A 27,216-nucleotide genomic window follows, 5' to 3' on the forward strand; every position below is an offset into this window, starting at 1 on the left:
GGCGGCCCACTATGCATTCATGTATATATCCATCCTTCTTGTACTACATTTCCTTGGCATGCTCCTACCGTGAAGTGATTAAATAATGCTACACACGTCAAGTAAGAGGTTATCATTGGCTCAAAGGTTGATTAGCTAAGTTGTAGTTCCAATCGTGAGAGGACGACAAGTCATAACTTACTATTTCTTGCGAGAACTACTAGATGGATCCATCCATGGCCCCTTTTTGGAGAGGATTAGGGGACCTTTTGGATTGTCTTTACATTAACGTTGATAGCTTACGACATGCTTAGTCATTATTGCATCCCTCGTTGATTCAAAGTGTTATCATAGAAGCTTTGGGAGTTTATTATTTTCTTAAGATTGTTGTGTGCATGTTGTTCGATTTGTATTGGAGTGAGTGACCCACATGTATTTTATTTCCTATAAGCTATTTTGAAGTCTATCTAATTTGATTTGAAAAAAATCACATCGCTTGCTTATGAGTAGCATTCGAAAAGCATGATAGTAAAATCATAATCCTAGGATTTTAGAGACTCTATGCAGATGGCTCTCATTAACCACGGCCACCTGGCTGCATAGCACCAGCATTTCATGATTGGCGGTCGATGATGTAGCTCCACGATTAGATTCTCGCAATCAAAGCCTGGTAGCGTCTCCCGCCCCATTTGCAGTCCACTCCAATCCTTTCAAGAGCCGACGAAATGATTGCAAGGAATAGCGGAAAAAGATGACAGTTATTCATCCCATTTTGTTTTGCAATCTTTTTCCCTTCATCTCTTTATATTAATTCAGTCGAGGAGATGCCAAATGCCAAGTGGCAATGAAAACCTCCGGGGCTCAGCCTGATCTGCAACGTTGTTGATCCCCACCGATCTTATTTTCAATCATAGGCGTGAGATTCATCATGAATCATGACAAAATAGTAAAACCGTTCTTCAGTTGGCCCTTTTAGAAGACGCTGCATTTGGACGATCCATCTTATTTTCGATCAAAGGGGCGAGATTCACATTGAATCATGACAAAATAGTAAAACCGTTCTTCGATTTGCCCTTTTAGAAGACGCTGCATTTGGACGATCGATCTTATTTTCGATCAGAGGGGCGAGATTCACCCTGAATCATGACAAAATAGTAAAACCGTTCTTCAATTGGCCCTTTTAGAAGACGCTGCATTTGGACGATCGATCTCATTTTCGATCAGGGGCGAGATTCACCCTGAATCATGACAAAATAGTAAAACCGTTCTTCGATTGCCCTTTTAGAAGACGCTGCATTTGGAGGATCGATCTTATTTTCGATCAGAGGGGCGAGATTCACCCTGAATCACGACAAAATAGTAAAACCGTTTCTCAATTGGCCCTTTTAGAAGACGCTGCATTTGGATGATCCATCACATGCAGGGACGGAACTTTGCCCAAGATAGACCCGGGCGGCAATCATGAGCCGCACCGGCACCGTTTGGTTTTTGCAGCCCACGCACCGCACCGGCGGTGCCGTGGTGACCTGATCTGTTGTTTCGCTTCGGACGCACTCGTCCGTTGCGTTGGGCGTTGGCAAACCCAGCAGCAGCAGCAGCAGCATTTGCACGTTGCGTTGCGTGTGCGTGCCTGCTGGCCTTTTCCTGCTCATATTTTGTTTCTCCTGTAACGGACTGCGGCCCTCATCTTGGTTCCTTGTTTTGTCTCTGCATCAAGAAGAGATATATTCCGTGATATGATGATTATTGATATATTCAGCAATATGATCATCATCTTCTTGAATCTGTCCTGTGAAACATGATGATGTCGCCGCCACAATGTTGACAAGCTGGTTATTGTTACTTCAGTTGAGATGCTCTGAAGTCCGTTTGGAACGAAGGAATTTCGCAACAATCTGCTCATCTCTCGCAGGATCCAGGAAAATTTTGATTGTTCCAGACCCGACTAACAATCTATGTCCACCACCAAAACTTTAGGACTACAGCTTGCTAGGTGCAAACCAAGGCATAATCATGGAGGGAGAGGGGCGGATTGACTATATGTACCGGAGTCATAACACCACTGTCCAATTCGACGCACACAGGATTGATGCTAGGACAAGTTGATCTCGACGCTACCACTCTTGGGGTACTGACAGACGGGGCATGCATCTGCGACCCTATCGCAGTCGGCGCACAAGCACAGGTGGCGGCACGGCATCACCAGCACAGCCGCCTCCTTTGCTCCGCACAACCTGCAGGCCGCCAGCCCACCGGCGGCCACACAGCTCTTGACTCCAGGGAGGAGGCTCGACTGGAAGAAGCCTCCGGGGGCAGCGTTGATGTTCTTCTGGCCGGACGCAGCGGCGCTTTCAATCTCGCTGTCGCCGCAGCCTTCCCTGGTGCGGTTGGCGTGGTCCGCCACCACTTGCATGAGCTGGGTCTTCAGGGTGCTGGCAACGGATTCGTTGTAGAGCGCGGCCGACTGCCATGACTGGACCTGCATGGCGACCTGTCTGATCTGTTCATTCAGCTCCTGGCTTTTCCTGTTCATCGCCTCCACCTCGAGCTCCTTCTCCCTCAGCTTCTTTCCTACTCCTCTTTCAAGAGTAGCCACAAGAGAAACCATCTGCCCCTGCTTCATCTCTTTCACACGCTTGCTGAGTTGTTCCACCTGTGGAAAAGAGGCACAACATAAACACCAAAAATCTCAGAACTCACTTGAGTTACTTTCAAGTTTCAACAGTCAGAACCAAATCATGTGTTAGCCACCAGAGCCTATGACATCGGGATCACTAAGGACTGCATGTACTATTACAATAAGGAACCAGCACATTATCCTCTATATTCTTACAATAACACCCTATACAGTTACAGATCAACAGATACTGAATTTCTATATGGACAACCATAACAAAAGGAGGATGACTACAAAGCTTGAAATATGTAAATATATTTTATATTTGGCAATCAGGAAGTGCGAAGATCGGCCATTTCCATGGTTAGGAAGTGGTAATAGTGATGCAACCAAAAATTACAGAATCATATTCGGATAACTCGACATTCCACACTAAACTGCATGGCATAGTGTTTCCATGATGAACATAAGCAAGTCCTAACACCAAACATCACCATTGCTATCTGGGCAAGAACGACAGCTCAAATTTGGGTGATAGCTGAATTAGGATAAATATTTACCTGACTTCTCAAATAATAGTCAATCTCTTTGTTTCCTTTCTCCATTTCAGTCATAATATCATGACCAAAAGGCGTCGTGGAAGTCAAAGAAGACATGCTTCCACTACCAGATGTGAAGGAAGAATTATGCTCATTATCCTCGTAGGACAATTTCAGCCCAGTAGACACAACACTTGAATTACCAGTACATGCCAACCGGTCAGCATCTCCTGCATGAAAGTTGTTCAAGGACATCTGAAGCTTGAGCTTCTTTTCATCCGCTGCACAATTGCTTGCCTTTCTCGGTTGGTTCATAACATATGGGTTGCCATTTCCATTGTAGTTATAATATCCACTGGTGCCAACTGCAGTAAATGCATTGATAATTAGATGAACAGCAAGCATTTGTTTGAGAATAAGACAGCAACATGAAATTTTTAGTGCTGTGGTGAAAGGTAAAGTGCGTCAAGCTACTCCTGTTAGAGCTAGAGATGTTAATCGGTAGGTTTATTTGTGGATATAAAAAAACTCGAGCTACAGGGCATAAAAACGTCGAAGCGAGCATTATCAAGCACACATAGATATGTAACCAATACATCTACGACAAGGATGGCAGCAAGAAGGGTGTCTTTGTTGCTAAAATTATCAAAACTCGAAATGAAATCCACCATAAACTCATCAGAGGAAAACAATGTTCTGCTAGGCATTGTACGAGGCATTAGGGCATTTCAAAAGGAGAATCAGCCCCAAAAATGCAATAAATAATAGTTTAATATTTGTGTTACACACATTACTCGCTGATAGAAATACACTGAGTAGAGAGCGAAATGGGAGGGCAAGAGAAAATGGTGGAAGGAAATTATCACTAAATATCGATTGACCAATATCTCATAATACATATATGCTAGGTAAGTCACTAATAAACATATAGAGGCTACAATCTTGCAATGTGATGTGCAGCCTGATGGTAGTACCATAGAAATGTGAATGTTAATGAGCAGGTTCAAGAAACCTTGCATGTATGCATCATCGTATTTATCCTCGCAGCACACAATTGAGTTCTGCACACAAGGTTTACCACCTCTATAACTAACCTAAAGGTCCAGTCAGAAGACCATCTGATTGGGGGAAATGCCATGTTTCCGTCAATGAAAATCAGTTGGCCAATGTACAACCAGTTCAATGCTAACATAGAACTAGGATTCGGGGAAGCATGAGATAATGCTCTTACTATATAATACTATGCAATATCAGTGTCCAAAAGGTGGCTAGGTTGTGCTACAAACAAGACTTAATTACAGCAGAGGCAATCAACAAGCACCAGTGGGTAGGATCAAATTCACCACACAACGTCTGCCCAGCATCAGCATATAACTGCATAATGGTTATCCGCTCATTCCGATAAAACATTCAGTGTAACATATTGCTAAATCACAATTGCCTACTCGCAGAGCTGTGCTAGATACTGGTTATCTGGGGAAAGCCGCTCAACTCTGAACTCTAAAACAGGGGAAGGGAACCATCATATTACCCGCGTTGCTCCCGAAGAGCTGAAGCTGCTGCGGCGCGGCCTTGGCATCGAACAGGAACTGATTCTCGTTGGCGCTGATGTTGGGGTTGGCGATGGAGCCAGGGTAGGGCGAGGAGCCCCAGTTGCCGCCTCCGAACATGTGCCCCTCCATTGCCGTATCCTTCCCCTGCCAACACCGCAGCGACATTGAGAGATAAGCGGTTCTCGCCGCGATGAGAAATCGGAACGGAAACGAGGAGGGGATTCAAACGGAAACAGCGGACACGTTACCGGAAATGGTTCCTGCCGTGCCAGGAAGCAGGGGGGGACGGCGGATTGTGCCCCCGGGCGACGAACGCGGCCTCCGATCAGGGCCCGAACCCGATCCCGAGCGCCTGCCCTGGCGAATCGAAACCCTAGCGGCTGTTCCGCCGAAATCGGGGGAGACGCGGGCGGCGGCGAAATCTGCGGCGCGATTCGGGCGCGTGTGGAGGGGAGGAGACGGGAACGGGGACGGAGAAGGGACGAGGGTTCCTGGTGGTGGTGGTGTCGCCGCGGATTGGATTGGGGAATGCGGGCGAGAGAGGGCGGAGAGCGTTGGGAACTCCGCGATTTATTTGGTGGATTCTGTTTTATTTTTTGATCGGTTTAAGACGCGAAAAAGGGAAGGGGAGGAGGAAGAAGAGAAGGGTGGTGGTGGAGAGCGGAGTGGACAGCCCACCTCACTGCCTGTTATTGGGCCTGGTGTGGCCGGTGGGATTACGCAGGCCCTTTTGTCAAACATTTAGCCCAATATACGGGCTGCTTGAGCCACTAGTTAACGAGCGCTCCTTCGGGAGCCTCGCAACGATCAGCGCTCTTAGCCATTCGCCACGCGTCGCGCTCTGGACGCTTCCCTTGAATTTAGTTTTCTTTTTTTTCGCACGCGTTTTCGGCTTTTTAAACGGTTTTTTTATAGTTTTTTTCGACGTTTTGGTTTTCCATCAGTCTTCCTTAGTTTTTTGATAAAAAAAATTGGAATTCTTTTTTGTGAAAAAACGCGTTTTTTCTTTCGCGAGAATCACGGTTTTCTTTCCGTGTGAGACACGGTTTTGCTTTCGCGAGAGTGACGGCCGTGCCTATCGGAAACGAAAAAAATGCGTTTTCTGTTTTTTTTTCTTTCGCGAGAGTCACGGTTTTGCTTCCGCGAGAGGCACGTTGTGCTTTAGCGAGAGTCACGACAGTGCCTCTCGGAAACAAAAAAACACGTTTTTGGTTTTTTTCTTTCGTGAGAGTCGCGGTTTTGTTTCCGCGAGAGGCATGGTTGTGCTTTCGCGAGAGCCATGGCCGTGCCTCTCGGAAACGGAAGAAAACGCGTTTTCTGTTTTTATTTTCTTCCGCGAGAGTCACGGTTTTGCTTCCGCGAGAGGCACGGTTGTGCTTTCGCGGGAGTCACGGCCGTGCCTCCTCGGAAATGAAAAAACGCGTTTTCTCTTTTTTTTTCCTTCCGCGAGTCACGGTTTTGCTTCCGCGAGAGGCACAGTTGTGATTTCGTGAGAGGCACGGGCGTGTCTCTTTCGAGAAGGGAAAAAACCCGTGCTCCCGGTTCGGTTTTTCCGTCTGGTTTTTTTCTTTCGGTTTTTTTCGTAAAAAAAGTTCGTCAAAACCTATCAACATGGGATCTAGTTTTGAAGATCTTGACGCGAGGAATCCAACGATAAAAGCGATTCGAGATTTGGACGCACGGTTTGAGAGATAAAACGTTTTGAATAAACGGATCTATAAAAAAAAGGAAAACTGTCAGGTTGCGACAAGTGGCGCGCTGCATGTGCGCCACTTGTCGCAACCAGGGGAGTTGGAGTGATGTTTGCAGCGAGTACTCCTCAACTAGTGATTTCGGACATATTACGAATATGCGTGAAATCACCAGGAGCACTCTTTGCAAAAGTGCGGAAATAATATACGTACATCTTCAGCAAGGGTTTCTTGCGCTGTCGTCATCTAAGAAATTTAGGTTTCCTCGCCTCTGGCTGCCATTTTGGCACTGAGAGGTGGGGGACCTCGGATCTTCAAGACATTTATGTTTTTTGTCATCGTCTAGTGATCATCATACTTTTGTGAGAATAAATTTTCTCTCGTTCTTTTGGCGTTGCCATGAGGTTAGAAAGTTTTCTGTCCTTTCATATCCGATTATTTAGATCTGATGAATTTATGTTGTCGTGTCAAGACTTTTTTGTTGGTTCGATTTTTTGTGGAGGTGAAATCTTTCACTGACAACATGGCAAAAATATAGTGATTCGACGGCCTGCACTTTTAGGGGATTATCCCCGGCCCAAGTATGTTCATCGATTAAGACTTCCCATCTTTTTGCATGGGCGACTCAAGGCGCTTTTAAAAATCATTATTGGCAATGTTCGTGCGGGTGAAAGAGTGAAAACATCGTTGCTCCAGTCAAAGTGCAACCTCTTTACCGAAGTCTTTGGAGTATTTCTTCGAGCAGAAATTGACATCGTGAAGAAGGTGTTTTCAAGAGATTTCATTGTAATTCTTAGTCATAAGAGTTACATTGTATTTTCTTGGATTTTATGTCCAAATCAGTGTACTGTAGTTGTTATAAGTATGAATAAATTTACATGTGTTTCTTAAAAAAAACCTTTTCATGTTGCGACAAGTGGTGCACTGCATGTGCGTCACTTGTCGCAACCTTGGGGTTTTCTTTTTTTAGACACGTTTATTCAAAATGTTTTATCTCTTAATCCTTGCGTTCAAATCTCAAATCGTTTTCAACGTTGGATTCCTTGCGTTAGGATCTTCAAAACTAGATGTCATGTTGATAGGTTTTGACAAAAAAATCACAAAAACAACACATCGAGAGCACTTCTTTTCCTTCCGAAAGCCGTCTGTGCCTCTCGCGGAAGCAAATCTGTTCCTCTTACGAAAGAAAAAAAACAAAATGCATTTTTTTCCTTTTCAAGAGACACGGCTGTGTCTCTCGCGGAAGCAAGTCCATGCTTCTCGCGACAGAAACTCTGTGCCTCTCGCAGAAGCAAAAAAAATGCATTTTTGCATGCACAATTTTTTTTGTACAAAAGCTTAGACAGATCATTGAAAAACCAAAAACACCCCGAAAAACCATCTAAAAAGTCGATAACACATGCGGAAAAAATAATTTTTTTAAAAAAACTACCAGAGCGCGACACGTGACAACTGAGAGCACGCCAATTGACGCGCGTCCCTCTCAGCTCACCCCAAGTGACCCTTAAAGACTTCCTTAGTTGCTCCTATCTGTACGGTCACCCAAAAAAATAGGAACTGAGCAATGGACTCGTTCAAGAGCGTTATTGCATCGGTCTCTTCTTTTGTTTTTTGTTTCTTTCTCGAATTTCCTTGAGGTCTTTCCTTTTTTCTTTCTTTCAACAGATGTCTATGTTTTTCACGAGCATTGTAAATTTGTCGTATATAGCAGGAACTATTTTCTTACACTTTTAATATTTTTCAAATACATGATTGCCATTTTTTATATACACTTAAATACATGATTTAACATTTTCTAATTATTTGTTTGGAACATTTCTCTATTACATGTTAACATTTTCTTTCAAATACACATTGAAACATTTTTTATATGATATGACATATTTTATTTGAACTGTGCAAACATTTTTTAGTCCGGATAAAATATATTAAATGTCACATATATTTTATAAAATGTGTGACCATTTTAATGATGTAATGTATATATTTTAAATGGTATGAAACATATTTTAAAATTACACGAACATTTGCAACATTTTTTAATTTTTTATAGCATGTTAATTATTTAGAAACACGTTAACATTTTTTAAATGTTCATACATATTTTTGATTGGTACAAAATTTTCTAAAAGTTGAGCCAACATTTGTTTTACAGTGCGGTTACAGTTTTTAATATGGGATGAACACTTTAAACTAATTATATTTTCATAATATACATATTTAATATTTTCCATAATATATAAACAAAATAAAAAGATAAAAATACACTCCTGCATGATGAGACCATGTGATTGTTAGGCTGGCTCCCTTCAGGCGTTGCCACTCTACATCGCAGTTACCGATCGATAGCAGCGCCCAAAATGGAGCTCCTTGTTCAGCACGCTATGAGCTGGACAACTGCAAATGTTATTGTTCTAAAAAAGCAACAAATGCTATATCTCTCTTATGGTCTCATTATTACCTTTTTCTGGACAATCTCGCGAAGCATTATTAATTTATCACAATGTTTACATAGAGGAACGAAAGATTTCCAGGATGACCTAACCAAACATGCCGACCATCCCAGAGAGAGAGAGAGAGAGAGCATGCTTCGCTAGATTGTGAGCCTCAAAATTTAAACTCCTAATTTCATATACTATATTACATAAATGAAAAGCAGAAGAATGGTCTAAAATCTCTTGTATCAAATAGTTAAAATTTGTATTCCAGTTTTCAAAATTTGAAAACTGTTAATATTTAAATTTGAATTCCATTTGTTTTCAAAATTTGAATTCATTTTTTCAAATAAAAAAATTAGCAGTTTTCAAATATTAACATTTTTAATGAAAAGCAGAAGAATGCTCCATAAACTGCAAAAGTCTTGTTCTTTATGCCATCGATCACCGTCTTGCAATGCGAGGCAACATGAATGCTCTGAACATATAGATCATCGAGAGTGAGAGGGCTTCCCTTATAGCCAACGATTCCAGCATTTGAGGATCTGTGATATGCCTGATCATTATTGCCGAAGCTCCAAGAAACAGTCGATGTTGGTCCCTACAGACTGTGCCAACAGCTTCATATCTTCCTCCTACAGAAACCGCTGCATCATTGTTTATTTTAGCACAACCTTGGGCCGGTGGCGGCCACTGTGATGGCCTTGGAGCAGACACATTTACCGGCTTTTGCATTCGACTATTAGCAAATAACTTGTGATGAAGCCATTAGTCGCATAAGGAGACTGGAATGTTGAAAGTGCGTTAAGTCGACTAGAGGGGGGGGGGGTGAATAGGCGATTTTTATGGATTCTTCACTAAGGAATTTCAGGGTGAGGAAATTTCTAAGCGAAGAACTACTTGCAGCGGAATAAGTACTCAGATGCAAACATGACAGAACATAAGCATGGTCATCATGATGAAATGAAAACAAGCACAGAGTACAGAAAGCGTAAACACATGATAAACGGGATGAAGACAAACAGAGTGAAGAAATTGAACTGAGGAAATTGAGAAAGTCTTCAATCAAAGTCTTCAAACAGATATGAACAAGTACACAACACAGTAATGAGGAAATGAAAGAGTTGAGGAAATAGAACCAGTAGGCTTGGTGAAGACAGTGATTTGGTAGACCAGTTCCAACTGCTGCGACAGTTGTACGTCTGGTTGGAGCGGCTAGGTATTTAAACCTGAGGACACACAGTCCCGGACACACAGTCCTTACCGTATTCTCCTTGAGCTAAGGTCACATAGACCTCGCCCAATCACTTGTGGTAAGTCTTCAGGTGACTTCTAAACCTTCACAGACTCGGTCACTCGGTGATCCACAACTTTCTCTTGGATGCTCTAGACCATGACGCCTAACCGTCTGAAAGATGCACAGTCTTCAAAGGTAAGAAGCGTCAGATCCATGCAGGATCAATCTCTTCAGTGATGCTCAATCACTTTGGGTTTGTAGGTGTTTGGGTTTGGGTTTTCCTCACTTGATGATTTTCGCTCAAAGTCCTCGGAGGATGGGATGCTCTCAAATGACAAGTGTCAGTTTCTCTCGGAGCAACCAACCAGCTAGTGGTTGTAGGGGGCGGCTATTTATAGCCTAAGGAGCAGCCCGATATGATAATACATAAATGCCCTTCAATGATATGACCATTAGGTGGGTAGTTATTTTGGGACAGCTGGCGCGTAGCACAGCAACGGTCGGAAATTTGACTATCAAATTCCTCAGGGCTATCATGTTCCTCACTTGTAGGCAATCCGCACTGGCGAATTCCTAACTCCTCAGTCAGAACAAATTCCTCAGAGACCAGAAGAACTTCGTCTCTGTCACTGAAGAAATTGACTGAACTGCATGAGATTTCCAATGGCTTCACTCGAAGGGATTGGTAGGTGTAGGATTTTGAGATGAGCATCACTTGGAAATTTTTCCTTAGTATTTTCTCGACCCCCTTTAACAGTACGGTGTTTCCTATGACTCAAGCAAGAGAAAAATGAAACTACGAAAACAAAAGTCTTCACGCTTCATGTTCCTGGCATGAATACCAAGTCTTCATGGTCACACCAATTTCTTCACTTTCAAAGTCTTCAGAAAGTCTTCAGAAATCCGAAGTCTTCAGTCAAAGACATTCATTTTTAGGGGTCGACTTTCTCTGTAAATATCAAACTCCCATAGACTTATAGACCTGTGTACACTCACAAACACATTAGTTCCTTAACCTATAAGTCTTCAATACACCAAAATCACTAAGGGGCACTAGATGCACTTACAATCTCCACCTTTTTGGTGATTGATGACAATATAGGTTAAGTTTTCAATGGGGATAAAACATATGAAGTGTAGATACTAATATTGAGGAATTTGATTGCAAGATATAGAAGAACTCCCCCTGAAGATGTGCATAGTGAGGAATTTGCTTTTGAAGCAATGCACACTTGAAGAGTAGAATCATGGAGATCTCCCCCTATATCTTGTAATTCATACACGCATTTAACATATAATATGAAGAATTTGAAATGCATGATGAAATATGGTGACTGTTGTAATTCAGCATGCGTGCATTTAACATATATGAGGAATAAGCATGCAGAAGAACACAGCAAAAGTATCAGACCACCATCAGGTTTAAGTTTACAACTCGATCCAGCAAAGTCTTCAAAAGAACGAGAGTTGTAACTTAGCAAAAAAACGCCCATATATAGAGACCCGCTTGAAGACTAACTCAAATTTCTCCCCCTTTGTCATCGAATGACCAAAAGGATCGAAAAATGAGGACTAACGCCCCTGAAGAATATCATGTTGACGGAGGAGCGCCAGCGTTGTTGGGGTCGGTTGTTGTAGTAGGGCCTGCCGCAGTGTCGTCCAAATCTTCATGCTCATCCGTGTCGCGCGATGAAGAATATGAGCTGGCCACCAAGGAGGGAACTTTGACTTTCTTGAATTTCTTCACTGGTGGCTGAGACTAGTCAAAGTCCTGCTTGAGACCCATTTACTTCAGATCTTCTTCACCATATAGATGAGACAGAACAGCCCAGGTGCCACCGAAGACTTCATGGAGGTAGTAGTGGTTCTTCTTCACTGCGTTGTGTGTAGTAGTCATGTTGTGAAGAATTGAACCAAACTGATGCTTAACCCATTTGTGGTTGCGATCGACCTTCTGGTGAAGACTGAGGAGAAGCTCACGATCAATCATCACCCTTGGAGCTGTGCCTTGAGGATTTTGCTTTGAGGCATTGGCGGCAGAGTCATGAGTGGTAGAGTCATCATTGGTGGAGTAGGATGCAGCATTGCGGAACTGACCATCCAATGGACGAATGCCTTCATCAATAACAGCAGTGGCCTTGCCCTTTTCATCAGCTGAGGAAAATGTCCGTTTGAGGACTTCAATGGGGGGCAAGTAGCTGAGATGATTTTGAAAGTCAGCCCTGTAGTTGAGTGAAGACCTTGTTCTGAGGAATCTCATAATCCAAGGACGTAAGGCTTCAACTCAAATGGAGATAATGCAACATTGGCCAGAGTCCTCATGAAGAAATCATGGTAGTTGATAGGAACGCCATGAATGATGTTGAAAAGCAGATTCTTCATGATGCCAACGATCTCTTCATCATTCGAGAAGTGGCCTTTGATTGGACTCAATGTCTTCGTCAGAATGCGATAGACAGTCCGAGGCACATACTAAAATTCCTTCACAAGGAATTTGGTCCTTGGGGCTTGACCGGGCTTCAGCGGCTTCATTAACACTTGCATGTAGTGATCTGTAAGCTCAGGTTCATGATATATCACTACAAAAAAAATACACATCCGTGACATTTTGGGCCGAACGAATTTTTTTCTGTCATACATATGACACTTCTATGACGATAATTGTGACAAAACCCGGTATCATCATAGATGTGGTGGGCTCCTACTTCTATGACAAAAAATCATGACAGAAAATGGGCTTTTTGTCCTGGGCGGGCCGGAGACGCAGTTGCATGACATTCTTTGGGCCGTCCATGACGGAAAAAACCGTGGTAGAAGCGAGGGCGAGGAAAATTTCGGGGAGTTCCCGGTTACGGTGGGAGGTCGGGGCCGAGCGATGCACGTTTCTCTCGTACACGTATGCGCGTGTGTGCGAGGCGTTGGCTCTAACTGAACCCGAGCGAGGCGTTGGGCTCTAACTGAACCCGAGCGATTGCACTGCAGGCTACACGTTACTGAACCCGAGCGATCGATCGATGGCTTTTAAATGAACCCAATCGAGCGATTCCTTCGCTACTGCTGCTAACTGAAGCCGATCGATGCTGCCTCTGGATGAACAGTGAGCGTTGCTGGGGGGGGTTTGGATGAACAATTTCCGATGGGGGTGGATGAACAGGACACCGTGGTGTTGCCTCTGGATGAACATGACCCCGATCGATCGAGCCGGTTGGGGCTGGATGAACAGGACCCCGTGGAGGGCAGGATGAACAGGACCACCCCATGGAGGGCAGAATGAACAGTAGACGGTGGAGGGCTGGATGAACAGTAGCCCATGGAGGGGTGGTTGAACAGGAGCCCGTGGAGAGGGCTGGTTGAACAGTAGCCGGTGGAGTAGCGCGTGGTGGAGGCTGGATGAACAGGAGCCCGTGGATGAACAGTCGCAGGTGGAGGCTGGAGGAGGTCGACGGTGGATGAACAGTAGCCCGTGGAGGCTGGAGGGGGTCGACGGTGGAGATGAACAGTATCCCGTGGAGTCCCGTTTTGCGGTACGCCACACCCCTCCCGATGAACAGGACCCCCGTTTCGACCGTAGCGCTCCAACACAAGTCTGTTTCCTCCGTTTTGCGGTACGCCACACCCCTCCCGATCAACAGGACCCCGTTTCGACCGTAGGAGGTCTGTTTCCTCCGTTTTGCGGTACGCCAGACCCCTCCCGATGAACAGGATCCCGTTTCAAACGTGGCCGGTCGAACACAAGGCCGTTTCCTCCGTTCTGCGGTACGCCAGGCCTCGTTTCCATCGGCTGTTCCGTCCAAGCCCTCCCGATGAACACGACGACGCATTCCGTTCCGACCCAGCCGGTTGGCTCCCACGCGTTCCGTTGCCTCCCGATGAACATGACGCATTCCGTTGCCTCCCCATGAACACGACGCATTCTTGCCTCCCCATGAACACGACGACGACGCTGTTTCTCCGTTCCGACCCAGCCATGTACACGAGCCCTGGCCGTACGTATGCGCGAGTAGGCGTTCGAGACCCCGCCCGTATGTACACATACGTGGCCGTATTTTCTTTCTTGCACCCTGGCCGCTATACGTACGGGTACATGCTACGTGCGCGCCTCTACTACGACACGTACGCGCCTCTACTACGACACGTGCGCGCCTCTACATCCACCAGTATATATGTACGTACACGTTCGCGACCAGAATGACAACGCTACGTACGCTTCGACCAGGTGGGTCCCGACTGTCAGGCACTTCCTTGCCTGCGAAGATGTAGCTAGTGGGTCCCAGCAGTCAGGGGGGCGAATCGTTTTTTTTGCCCGGACGCACTTCCTTGCGTGCGAAGATGTAGCTGGTGGGTCCCAGCAGTCAGGGGGAAACGTTTTTTTCGCGAAATACAGTGGCCCGTCCGGCGGGTCCCAGCTGTCAGGTAGAGGAATCATTATTTTCCGCGTAATAAGGAGGCACTTCCTTGCTGCAGCCGTGGACCCAGCTGTCAGCCTCTCCACGTACAGTCCACGTCCGATGGAAGTCGTTCCTTGACCACATTGACCACGCCGCGCCGAGAGCACCAGGGCAGTGGAGGACGGCGAGGCCTAGGAAGGGGACGACGGGGAGCCGGGGAAGACGCGGCAGTGGAAGCCCGCGCGGAGAGGAGTACGAGGGTTCACTGGTTCGGCTGTGGTGTGAGGCTGCCGTCGCCGCAGGGCCTGGCCAGCAGTGGGAATAGTAGGGGGCGGCGAGGCCTCCGCGGCAGCACAGCCGGCCACGGGAGGCAGGAGCATGCGGCACGACCAGCGCTGCTTTGGGCGGCTGGAGCAAGAAGACCAGAGGTTGAAGAAGCACTACGGCCATTGGATGGACATCGTACGGTCACTGGAGCAAGAATCGTTCATATTGACTAAAGTTGACAAAGGCCCCCGTCCCAGTCAACTTAGTAGGCCCACAACTCAGCCTCCCACCATGGTGGGTCCCAGCTAGCAGGGGGAGTATTCATTTTTTTGTGCGTAATAAGGAGGCACTTCCTTGCGTGCGAAGATATAGCTGGTGGGTCCGAGCTGTCAGCGGCGGTAACGTTTTTTCACGAAATACAGAGGCCCTTTCGGTGGGTCCCTGATGTCAGGTGGAGGAATCATTATTTTGCGCGTAATAAGGAGGCATTTCCTTGCGTGCGGCCGTGGACCCAGCTGTCAGCCTCTCCACGTACAGTCCACTTCAGATGCATGTCGGTCGTTGACCATGTTGACCAGGCCGCGCCGAGAGCACCAGGGCGGTGGACGACGGCGAGGCCTAGGAAGGGAACGACACGGAGGCAGGGAAGACTTGGCAGTTGTTTCCCACGTGGAGGGGAGTACGACTGTACGAGGGTTTACTGGTTCGTCTGCCGTCGCCGGAGAATAACAACAGGTGTGGGTGAGTAGAGGGATGGCTAGGCCAGCGATGGGAGTACGGTGGGGCGGTGAAGCCTACGCGGCAGCACAGCCGGCCGTGGGGAGGACGGAGCAGGCAGTCCCGCCGGTGCTTGTTTGAGCGGCTGGAGTAGGAAGAGCAGAGATTGAAGAAGCACGACGGCCGTTGGATGGACATCCAACAGTCACTGCTTGTGCATCAACCTTTTTTTAGGAAAGCCTCAAATCTGTGGAAAACATCATACAACCCATCTGCAATTATTTCTAATAATTTACAGCCCATTTGCTAATTCTGAAGGTTTTTTTGGAGCCCATATTCTTTTTGTTAGCATTACAACCCATATTGTGGCCATGATTAAAAAATTATACGAAATGTTGCATATTTCGGTGCGGTCCGAACTGTTTTTAATCCCGAAATTTCGAGTCACATTCAAACTGATTTTAAAAATAAATTATATCAATATAAAATCCAACAAATTGTCCATGCATAAAAATTAATGCAATTTAAAATCTTGAAATGAAAAAAAGAAATTTGAAAGTAATTGCCGGTTTGGTGTTTTAAAAATGTACACCCCATTTCTCATTACTGATAGGCCATTTTCTCGTCCAGCCGAATGAAGCTCTCCTCGTCTTGAAAGATTTGCAGCCCAACAGGCCTGACAAAGCGACTTACTTGGCAAATCACAAAAAAACTGGGCTGTGGCCGTGGACCTAGCTGTCAGCCTCTCCACGTACAGTACTCTTCCGATGGAAGTCGGTCATTGACCACATTGACCACGCCGCGCCGAGAGCACCAAGGCGGTGGACGACGACGAGGCCTAGGAAGGGGACGACGCGGAGCCGGGGAAGACGCGGCAGTGGATGCCCACGCGGAGAGGAGTACGAGGGTTCACTGGTTCGGCTGCGGCGTGAGGCTGCCGTCGCCGCAGAATAACAGGGGGTGTGGGTGAGTAGAGGGATACCCTAGGCCAGCGGTGGGAGTAGTAGGGGGCGGTGAGGCCTCCGCGGCATCACAGTCGGCCATGAGAGGCAGGAGCACGCGGCACGACCGGCGCTGCTTTGGGCGGCTGGAGCAAGAAGACCAGAGGTTGAAGAAGCACTATGGCCGTTGGATGGACATCGTACGGTCACTGGAGCTAGAATCGTTCATATTGACTAAGTTGACAAAGCCCTCCGTCCTCATTAACTTAGTAGGCCCACAAGTCAGCCACCCACTATGGTGGGTCCCAGCTAGCAGGGGGTATTCATTTTTTGGTGCGTAATAAGGAGGCACTTCCTTGCGTGCGAAGATATAGCTGGTGGGTCCGACCTGTCAGCAGGGGGAACGTTTTTTTCGCGAAATACAGAAGCCCTTCCCACGTACAGTGCACGTATAGTGCGTAATAAGGAGGAACTTTCCTTGCGTGCGACCATGGACCTCGTGGGTCCCAGCCGTCAGGCTCTCCACGTACAGTCCTCTTCCGATGACTCTCGTATGTTGACCACGCCACGCCGAGCGCACCGAGGCGGTGGACGACAGCGAGGCCCCAGACTGGAACGACCTGGAGATGGGGAAGACGCGGCAGTGGAGTCGCAGATGGAGAGGAGTGGGAAACTTGACTGGTTCGGGTGCGGGGTGGGCCTACACTCGGCAGAGAATAGCAGGAGGTGCGGTGTGGAGGGATGGCCTGGCCGTCGGCGGGGTAGCGTTTCGCTGAGGAGCGCAAAACAACGCCGCTGGACCCCGAAGGCCGGAGCAGGCGGTTCCGGCAGCGCTGGGTGAAGCAGACGAGATATTGAAGAAGAATGCCGGCCGTTGGATGTAAATCCAACGCCTTCTTAGGCTTCGACCTACTGGCCCACATGTCAGCCAGTCCATTTGTTTTTTTAGTCCAATTGGTGGGCTGGGTGAAACAATGATGTAGCATCTATGCAGTCCGTTTAAATCCCATTTGCATTTTTCTCGAAATCCGCGGACTTGCTGGGCTGGGTGAAAAATATCATGTTGGGCTAGACGGAGAAATGTTATAAAAACATAAACACATGATTGCACGTCAGTAAAATCTTTGCAAGCTTATGTACGCAATCACTAGGAGTTAACTTGCCAAGTTATATATAAACAATTATTATTATTATTATTTTGTAAGAACTTTCAACTTACGAAATAAAATATCATTTTAATTTGATGAGTTATTATTATTTTTTAGGCTAGACGTGGGACAGTTGAGTTGGTTCTAGGGGAAAGTACTGGGAGAAAACTCAGTTTACATCGAAAAAGAAAGTGGGAGAAAATTCTGAGACCTGCTGGGTCCACCTGAGGAGGGGAATATGTTGGGAGGAAGGAGATTCAAAGCACGACAGCCGAGTGAACTAGTTTTATTTTTACGGACAAGTGAACTAGTTTACATACATAAGCAAATAGCCACTAAAAAAACAATCAGGTTAATGGGTTCTTAAAAGAAATATTTCGGACAAAACAGATAATTACGACACATAGGCTAATGCATGAAACACTCAGATGATAAAGGTGCTTATAAACAGATAAAGTACAACATCTAGACCTTCCTGGCATGCTTGATCATGACGCTGCGGCTGTCCGTGTACTCGTCGGTTACGGGAAGCAGACACGCCCTCATGTCCAAGATCTGCCTGTACATGTCGTAGCATGCGTATGCGTCCTTGGCCACGTAGGTTATGTAGGCTAGATTCAGAGGTACCTCCCACGTGTTCAGGTCGTCTTCTTTCATGTTGGCGTATCAGGGGTCAATGATGGTCTCAGCGAGGTCAACCACGGAGTCCTTCTCCTGCCCGTTGCTGATGATCTTGTATTGCTTCTGGATGTCGACAAGCTTGTTGCACCAGATGGCCGAATCGTCGCGTTCTTCCTTCTCTCCATCGTAGCGAAGGTGCAGTCGGCGCTGTCGATGAAACGGGCGAATGCTCCAGAACCTGGTGCAGCCATAGGACTGAGGCGAGGCAGAGCTTCACCGAGTCCGTATCGTTGGTGTACATCACATTCAACTTGGTGCAGCCATAGGACTGAACGGCGAACTCAAAGGGGAACTCCTTGCAGAAGTCCATATCCAGCAGGCTCACCCCTCGGATCGCCATTGGAGTCTCTTCTAGTGAACGAGTGTGTAGGCGGCGGCAGCAGTTCGCTTTTCAGCTCTTGGGGAACTGGATTCAACAGTAAGCTGAGTGTGTACAGGCGACAACAGTTACTACCCCTCCCTCGTCCGCTGCACGCCCGGCAGAAGATGCACCCTCGGCCACACGTCGGTTCACGAGCGGGTCTGTATTGGTACTGTAATAACAGGAGTTAGTGGTCACTTTACTTAAATTTAATTATCTTTAATAGAAATTTATACTTAAAACAAGCAATGCATTCGCTCGTTCTATCAGTGCCACAGGATCAACATGCACAACAATTAGAATTATTATTCTCAGGACGCTCACGACCAGCACATTTGTCGCACTTTCACAAAGATAATACTACCAAGTTTGAACTGTTTGTTATGGTTGTTGTCCTCTGCATCATCATGCCGTGTTTCCCAGCTTGCAAGATTCAGAACCAACAAATAAGATCCAAATAATAAGTACAACAAAGATGCCTACACATCTCATTGATTCCCAGCTTGCAAGATTCAGAACCAACAAATAAGATCCAAATAATAAGTACAACAAAGATGCCTACACATCTCATTGATTCCCAGCTTGCAAGATTCAGAACCAACAAATAAGATTCAAATAATAAGTACAACAAAGATGCCTACACATCTCACTGATTCCCAGCTTGCAAGATTCAGAACCAACCCATTAGAGCCTTTTGATAAAGTGAATATCGGGATTAAATCCATCTTGGCTAGCCATGTCATACAATCGAAGAACTTGGCGAATGCTCTTGACCGTCACAACATCTGTAGTTGAGTATTCCTGTTTGCACAGCGCAGATAATAAAGAGCATGATTACTATAATACTGGCACTAATGGAAGTCAACCTGCAGCTCCACCCGATGATTCAATTCATGCCACTTTTTCTGCAGTTCGCCTGAAATGAAGCAAAGATTGCATCATTCAGCTACGGCTCATCTTGCAAAGGCTAATAAAATGTTGCACGAGATTACCAGCAGAATTTGACGGAGATTTTGGAAACTCCAATCACCATTTTGTGCAGTTCCACCAAAATTGAGAGATGTTGCCCATGTAACATTTTAGTTGAACTGCACAAGACACTCATTCCAAAAAAGTGTTTTGTGCAGTTCACCAAAAGGTCACAATAGCAACAAGGTGAAATGGATATCTCTATCTGCACAAAAAGATAGAAAGTAAACAGTTGCTAGTCAATAAGAATATACGAAACATACACAAAATGAAAAGAAGCATCTTAATTATGTTCATGGCAATCACGCAAGGACAGTAGAAATTTCAAAACGTCAGCAATGCTTCATGTTACCAGAAGCATTACGATCAACAATGAGATTCCTCAAATATGGGATTACTTTAATGGTGGCATTGCTTGTTTACCAGACACAGTAAATCAACAGCAGCTAAAGAGTTGGTTTAAGGGCATGGGACCGTGGGGACACCAGGACACTCAGCAGCGTAAAGGAGCAACTTACTTACCATACCGGGGAAAACAGCAGGAGTGCCATTTGTAACACAGTTTAATTGCATCTTATCACTGGAGGCATTAGATTAACAATAACACTGGTTAGGCATGTCCCTAAGGTAACAGTGTGATCGCTTCATTTTACATGCGCCCTTACATTAAAAACAGCAAAAGGTTGGTATAAGGACATGCGACAGTGGACGCATCAGCACAATGTACCTACAAGGAGGCATAAAGTGGTGATGCCGAGTTTGTTCATGCTATGTGAGGGCAGCAAACCTAATCCTGGAGACCTTTTACTATGTGAGGGCAGCAAATCTAATCCTGGAGACCTTTTACTATGTGAGGGCAGCAAATCTAATCCTGGAGACCTTTTACTATGTGAGGGCAGCAAATCTAATCCTAGAGACCTTTTACTATGTGAGGGCAGCAAATCTAATCCTGAGACCTTTTACTATGTGAGGGCAGCAAATCTAATCCTGAGACCTTTTACTATGTGAGGGCAGCAATCTAATCCTGAGACCTTTTACTATGTGAGGGCAGCAAATCTAATCCTGGAGACCTTTTACTATGTGATGGCAGCAAATCTAATCCTGGACATACTCTGTTGACTTGTCCACCAGCCGCCACTTTCTATCCTTTTTTCAACCAATAATAGATCTGTTCCTTATCCAGTTTGTACTGCGTTTTCCCATTATTTCCCTTTTCAACCAAGAGACCGGTTGGGTATCTGGTCTCTACTACTTTCACCATATTATTTCCTCTTTGAATCAAGTCCTAGATTCATGCTACAACTTTCCCCCCTTTCTTCCTTGTTTGAACAAAGCCCTAGATTCGAATGCATGAAGTAGCTTTACCTCTAATAATACTAAAAATTTAGGTGGCTTTGGAAGAGCTGATGGGAGTAGAAAAAGATGCACATGCAGACACGTGGGGAGCTGGGGCAGTAGAGCAAGGCCGTTGTCGAAGAACTTATACCTGAGGGTCGCCGGGATGTCGGCGGCGGCAGGTCAGATCTGCGGACAATACGGCAGGGAGGAAGAAGGGTCGGAGGACCCCCCGAGCCAGCGCTGTGTCGGAGAGAACGACACGGGTAGAGGATCGGGCCCCTCCGGCAGCTATGGGTTTCCTCCCTCGGCGGTGATGACCGCGTGAACGATGCACCTTTTAGTCCTCTACACACACCGGCCGAAGGGATCCGGCTGAATCTGTGACCAGCGGTGAGCAGAGAGAAAATGTCGCTACCGCTGTCTTGTTTATATCTGGAGAGGATGAGAGAATGAAGAGAGCAACCCTAGTAAAGCAAGCGCTCAGGCCCCTGCGTCCATATATAGTGGAGTGATTATCTTTTTTCTCTCCACAACAAGCGTTTCAATTTGTGTACGTGGCATTAAAGAAAAGAAACTCTCTATTTAAGGTGACTACTGTACGACTCCTACTTACTACTAGTAGTACTACATTATTGTTCACTTGTGCTCCCCGCCCCTCCATTCATTGAACAACCCCACGGGTGAATAAACATACAGTAAGTACTGTATTTATATAGAACGAACAAGCTCGAACTATTTTCGCGTAGTTAAAAGTTGAGGGCGAGGCTTTTCCCGGGCAGTACGCGCGGCAGTTTTCGGGTAGGCGGTTTGACAGAGAGGCGAGGAGGGTGAGCGAGTGGGGCTGTGCGATTTGACGGCGCGTTACTGCTGGAAAGACTTGTGATATGACCACTCACTATAGTCATGAATTACTGGCGCTCCGACCGGGGTGATGCCCCCCTTCCGTTCCGCGCTCTAATCTGGTGCATGACACGTCGAGCCGGATGCTGGCTCTCCCACATGTCGGAGTAGTAAGAAGGAGCAAAGAATGATGCGGTATATACTAGTACTATACTAGAGTACTACTCAGGTCGGAGGAGTGCGAACCACGGCAGCCCAGTGAACCAGCAGTGCGAACCACGGTAGCCCAGTGAACCAGCAGTAGAAAACAATGTGGTGATATGGCCATAAAAACAATGTGCTACGGTCCACACTATAGCATGTACAGTACACTCCTCTTTGTTTGGATCCCTAAGTTAGAGCTAGTTTGGGTTGAAATAGCCTCAAATTATCGAAACAAGAGGGGTTAGTTTGAGCTAGTTTGCTCTAACCCAGCTAAAAAAACTAGCCCGGTGGAGAGGTTCTAATTGGGTTAGTTATCCTCAGGCCCACTAAAAGAGAACTAAAAAAAACTCTTCCCTGCCCGCACCAGATCACTCCCCCCCTCTCGCACGACTCCTCTCTGTTCCCCATAGGGCCGCTCGCCCTCTCTCTCCTCCGGCCGCCCTCTCCTTCCGGCCTCCGCCGCCCTACTCCGTCCGCCCTCTCCCTCCGGCCTTCGAAGGTCGCCCTGCTCCCCCTTCACAAGTCGTTTTTCTCCCTCTGTCGTGCGCGGCGGCGGCACATCTACCAGGGAGGTCGCGAGAGGGGTGAGTTTGTTCGTTCCTTCTCTGTCTCACGGCCATATCATTGATCTTGCTTGCTCTAGAGCTAATTCTGATTTGGAAAAGTAGATCCTGATCAAACTTGGTATAGATTTGTGGTGCAGGCATGGAATTGTTTGATGCTGCTTGAGGAGGTAATAAATCTTTCTAGAGGCCCAAAGATTCAGGTCACCTTTCTAGGTATTTCAACTTCAGGCTTGCATTATTTCTAGAGGCCCAAAGATTCAGTTCACCTTTCTAGGTATTTCAATTCAGGCTTGCATTATTTCTAGAGGCCCAAAGATTCAGTTCACCTTTCTAGGTATTTCAGTTTCAGGCTTGCATTGTTTCTAGAGGCCCAAAGATTCAGTTCACCTTTCTAGGTATTTCACTTTCAGGCTTGCATTATTTCTAGAGGCCCAAAGATTCAGTTCACCTTTCTAGGTATTTCAGTTTCAGGCTTGCATTATTTGTAGAGGCCCAAAGATTCAGCACCTTTCTAGGTATTTTAGTTACAGGCTTGCATTATTTCTAGAGGCCCAAAGATTAAGTTCCCAGTCGGCAGAAAGCGGCCCTGCTACCCATGCCGGTGTCGACCTCAACTCGCAAGGGCCGGCGTCGGAGGGGTTCCCGGGGCTTGGGATCTACAGAGCCTTCCTCCAGAGCGACGATGGCGAGCTCCTCCCTCGGTGCGTGAGGGGCTCCGGGCTCCCTCCCTATCGTGAATGACTTTCGTGATGAGTTAGCTCATTCTTTGTTTCATGAAGTGTTTTTTTATTTTGTGAAGCTTGATTGACGACTTGTATGTTTAAGTGGGATATCTCATTTGTATGGACAAAGTAAAAATTATCATGTTTTGCATGCTTGATTTGTATAGATGGTTCGTTTATGTCAATTGTGAGCGGGAGGAGGCCATAGAAGTGCCGGCCACACCAAGAGGGTGCTTGGATCCAAGGGACTTCTTTTAGTCTGACTAAAAATAGTCTCTTTAAGAGGCTAAAGTTCCAAGCATCCCTGACTAAAGAGGGGCTAAAACTAGTCTTGAGACTAAAAAAATTTAGTCAGGGGTACCCCTACTAAAATGTGGATTAGTCCTCTCTCTCCTCATTTAACTCCTCTCCTTTAACACAGGCGAGTTCTGGATTGGAGGGTTTGGAGGATAACAAATGCTCATTAACTTGATTTTAGTCTCTTTAGTATTTGGATCCAAGCATGGGTGTAACGCCCCGAGACCGACGCTCCAGACGCTTTCCATGTTTTGCATTGTTGCCGCGTGCTATTTTATTGTTTGTTGCATTCATCATGTCATCATGAGCATTGCATCGCATGTTTTCACAAAACTTGCATCCGCTCGTAGTTGCCGCGTCCCTCCTTGCTTCGTTGACCGATCCGAGTCCAATCGGGTTTTCGCTTCCCTCTTGACCGTGACCACCTAACCTCTCTTGCCAGCTCGCAGCCCCCTCGCGCGCGCGTCCGAAACTCCCCCGAACCCGACCCGGACAGTCATCGCCGTTGGGCACGGATCATCTTCAAACGTCCCTAAAAATATCTCCCGTCCTTTGTTTGCACTTCCTAACCTATTTTTCCCGGAGCCGTTCGATCGTGATCGGATGGACCAGATTATCCCCTAACTAAAAACCCACCTACTATATAATCAGTGTAAACCTACCTAATCCTAGAACCTAGCCGTCCCATCCATCCATTCCTCCCCGCCGCCATTTTCCTCCACCCGGTCTCCATATTCATCGGGATCTCCTCCCGATCCAAAATCCTCTCCGACCCCCTCCCTGTTTTTCAGCGCCGCCCAAATCGCAGCAGCCAACCACCATCCTTGCTCGAGCCACAGCAAGCCTCCAAGGCACCAGCCTCCCGTCTTCGGCCTTCGCCCCCGAGCTCCTCTTCTCGCGCATAAGCTCCGCGACCCCGACGGCCACTTCGTCCGCCTGGTCGCCGGCCGACCGAACCAGCAGATGAGCCCCGCGTCGCTCCTTCCTTCCCCTCCCCCGATTTCTAGTCCCTCCTCTCACATCTCTCTCTCTGAACCAGGACGCCGCCTCGTCTCCGCTCGCGGGCTACCTCAGAACGGAGCTCCACCGTCGCCCTGGCCTCGGATCCGGCCGATTCCCATCGCCTGGAGCCGCCACGCCAAGTCCGCCGCCGCGTCATCTTCAAGCCATCGGGCGCCTGGTTCCCTGCCTGGACCGCTCGTTCTCTGCACGAGGGAGATGCAACGCTAGTGCCTCGTCTGCCTCCCCTGCATCACGACCCGTCGCCAGGAGATCGTCCCCAAGTCCCGCCAGCGCCGCCTCGCCAAGTCGTCGCCGTCCCCACCTCCGGTGCCCAAGCTGCGCCGTCGCCTGCCGCAGTCCCTGTCGCCGTCGTCTTCAACGGTTCCTGACGAGGACGACGCCCTCCTGTCCGTCTCGAGCGCCAAGTCCCTCACCTCGCTGCCTCGTCGCCGCAGCAAAAGCAGTAGTTCGCCAAGTCCCGGCAACCGCTCCACCTCTGCGCGCCCGTCGCCTCCTCCACCGGATCTCGTTCACTCTGTCGCCCAGCCGCCGGTCTCCTTTGCTGCATCGAGCAGCACCAGTTCAGACAGAGGAGGGCGATGCCTCTGCCTCGACACCTCACGTTGACCGCGCGTGGGCCTCCTCTTGCCTCGCCAAGGGCCAGCGCCCACCTCTGCCTCCCCTTCAACCGGCCTCCCTTTGCCCCAGCTGGGCCGAGCCCATGGGTGAGCAGCCCTCCAGCCCCTCCTCTCTGTTCAGCCCAGCAGATTCGGCCCGTGGATGTTTTTTTCCAGTCTCTGCGAATTTAGCATTTTCCTGAAAACTGCAGTTTTACAGAAAAACCCTCAAACATCATGCATATAATAACTCTTTAACAGTGCCTCATATGTAAAAACATTATATATGAAAAGTGCTTAGAATTTCATCTAGTTTCATAATATGCTACTTTCATCCATGTTTGAAATGTTTAAATTGCTGTTTGGTTAAATTTGCTCAAATGCCATGCGAAAATGATTTATTTCATAACTAAATAACCGTAGCTCGGATTTTAATAAATTATATATGTAAATGGGGTAGAAAAATGCCTAGTTTAACATGGTGCACTTTATTTTGCTGTTTAACAATATTAAAATTGTGTTTAGGGCAGAACAGTAGCAAATTCGAAATATGCATATGGGGATTTTCCGGAATTGTTGTTTGTTGTTCCGGCCTCATTTAAACTTGCCTAGATAGGTAGTTTTCTTATGCCTCACCTCTTGCCATGTTAATCAACATTTAATATTGTTGGGTACATAACCGAGAGAGAACTAAATAATCGTATGTGCTGTTTCGTCAATATGCAACTCGTTGCATATTGAGCTCCACTTAAATTTGTTGTATTGTTTGTGCATTTTGCCATGCCATGCTTCATTCAAACCGGCCATGCATCATACTTGATTGTGCATCATGCCATGTTTATGATTGTGTATTTACCGTGATGTTTGCTTCTCTCCGGTTGCGCTTCTCCTTGATAGTTCCGCTTACGTTGCGGTTGTGAGGATTTCGTTCATCTACATCCGTTGGTCTTCTTCATGGACCCGTTCTTCTTCCTTGCGGGATTTCAGGCAAGATGACCATACCGTCGAGATCACTTCTATCTTTGCTTGCTAGCTGTTCGCTCTATTGCTAGGCTGCGCTACCTACCACTTGCTATATCATGCCTCCCATATTGCCATGTCAAGCCTCTAACCATCCTTTCCTAGCAAACCGTTGTTTGGCTAAGCTACCACTTTTGCTCAACCCTTCTTATAGCGTTGCTAGTTGCAGGTGAAGTTGAAGTGGGTTCCATGTTGGAACATGGATATTTTGGGATATCACAATATCTCTTATTTAATTAATGCATCTATATATTTGGTAAGGGTGGAAGGCTCGGCCTTATGCCTGGTGTTTTGTTCCACTCTTGCCTCCCTAGTTTCCGTCATACCGGTGTTATGTTCCTTGATTTTGCGTTCCTTACGCGGTTGGGTGATTTATGGGACCCCCTTGACAGTTCGCCTTGAATAAAACTCCTCCAGCAAGGCCCAACCTTGGTTTTACCATTTGCCTACCTAAGCCTTTTTCCCTTGGGTTCTGCAGACTCAAGGGTCATCTTTATTTACCCCCCAGGCCAGTGCTCCTTCGAGTGCTGGTCCAAACCGAGCGATGTCCGGCGCCCCCTGGGCAACCAGGGTCTATGCCAACCCGACGTCTGGCTCATCCGGTGTGCCCTGAGAACGAGATACGTGCGACTCCTATCGGGATTTGTCGGCACATCGGGCGGCTTTGCTGGTCTTGTTTTACCATTGTCGAAATGTCTTGTAAACCGGGTCCGAGACTGATCGGGTCTTCCTGGGAGAAGGAATATCCTTCGTTGACCGTGAGAGCTTATAATGGGCTAAGTTGGGACACCCCTGAAGGGTATAAACTTTCGAGAACCGTGCCCGCGGTTATGTGGCAGATGGGAATTTGTTAATATTCGGTTGTAGAGAACTTGACACTCGACCTAATTAAAATGCATCAACCGCGTGCGTAGCCGTGATGGTCTCTTTTCGGCGGAGTCCGGGAAGTGAACACGGTTTTTGGGTTATCTTTGACGTAAGTAGGAGTTCAGGATCACTTCTTGATCATTGCTAGCTTCACGACCGTTCCGTTGTTTCTCTTCTCGCTCTTATTTGCGTATGTTAGCCACCATACATGCTTAGTGCT

General features: G+C 46.9%; 1 protein-coding gene across 1 annotated transcript; it reads right to left on the reverse strand.

Annotated features, from left to right (window-relative positions):
- Positions 1 to 1,862: 1,862 nt before the first annotated feature.
- Positions 1,863 to 5,297, reverse strand: LOC109766730 (BOI-related E3 ubiquitin-protein ligase 1). The gene is made up of 4 exons (XM_020325513.4): positions 4,937 to 5,297; positions 4,667 to 4,832; positions 3,157 to 3,500; positions 1,863 to 2,632 (listed from the first exon to the last, which is right to left on the reverse strand). Exons 2-4 carry the CDS (start codon positions 4,815 to 4,817, stop codon positions 2,072 to 2,074), a joined length of 1,056 nt encoding a protein of 351 aa, XP_020181102.1. The 5' UTR covers positions 4,818 to 4,832; positions 4,937 to 5,297; the 3' UTR covers positions 1,863 to 2,071.
- Between the last annotated feature and the right edge of the window lie 21,919 nt (positions 5,298 to 27,216).

Source organism: Aegilops tauschii, chromosome 6 (assembly GCF_002575655.3).
Source record: "Aegilops tauschii subsp. strangulata cultivar AL8/78 chromosome 6, Aet v6.0, whole genome shotgun sequence".
NCBI lineage: Eukaryota > Viridiplantae > Streptophyta > Magnoliopsida > Poales > Poaceae > Aegilops > Aegilops tauschii.

Coding starts and splice junctions, on each gene's coding strand:
- LOC109766730 (XM_020325513.4), bottom strand. CDS start 4,817: ATGGAGGGGCACATGTTCGGAGGCGGCAACTGGGGCTCCTCGCCCTAC. Junction 3,501..4,666: donor GCTCTTCGGGAGCAACGCGG/GTAATATGATGG, acceptor CATTTACTGCAG/TTGGCACCAGTGGATATTAT. Junction 2,633..3,156: donor ACTATTATTTGAGAAGTCAG/GTAAATATTTAT, acceptor TCTTTTCCACAG/GTGGAACAACTCAGCAAGCG.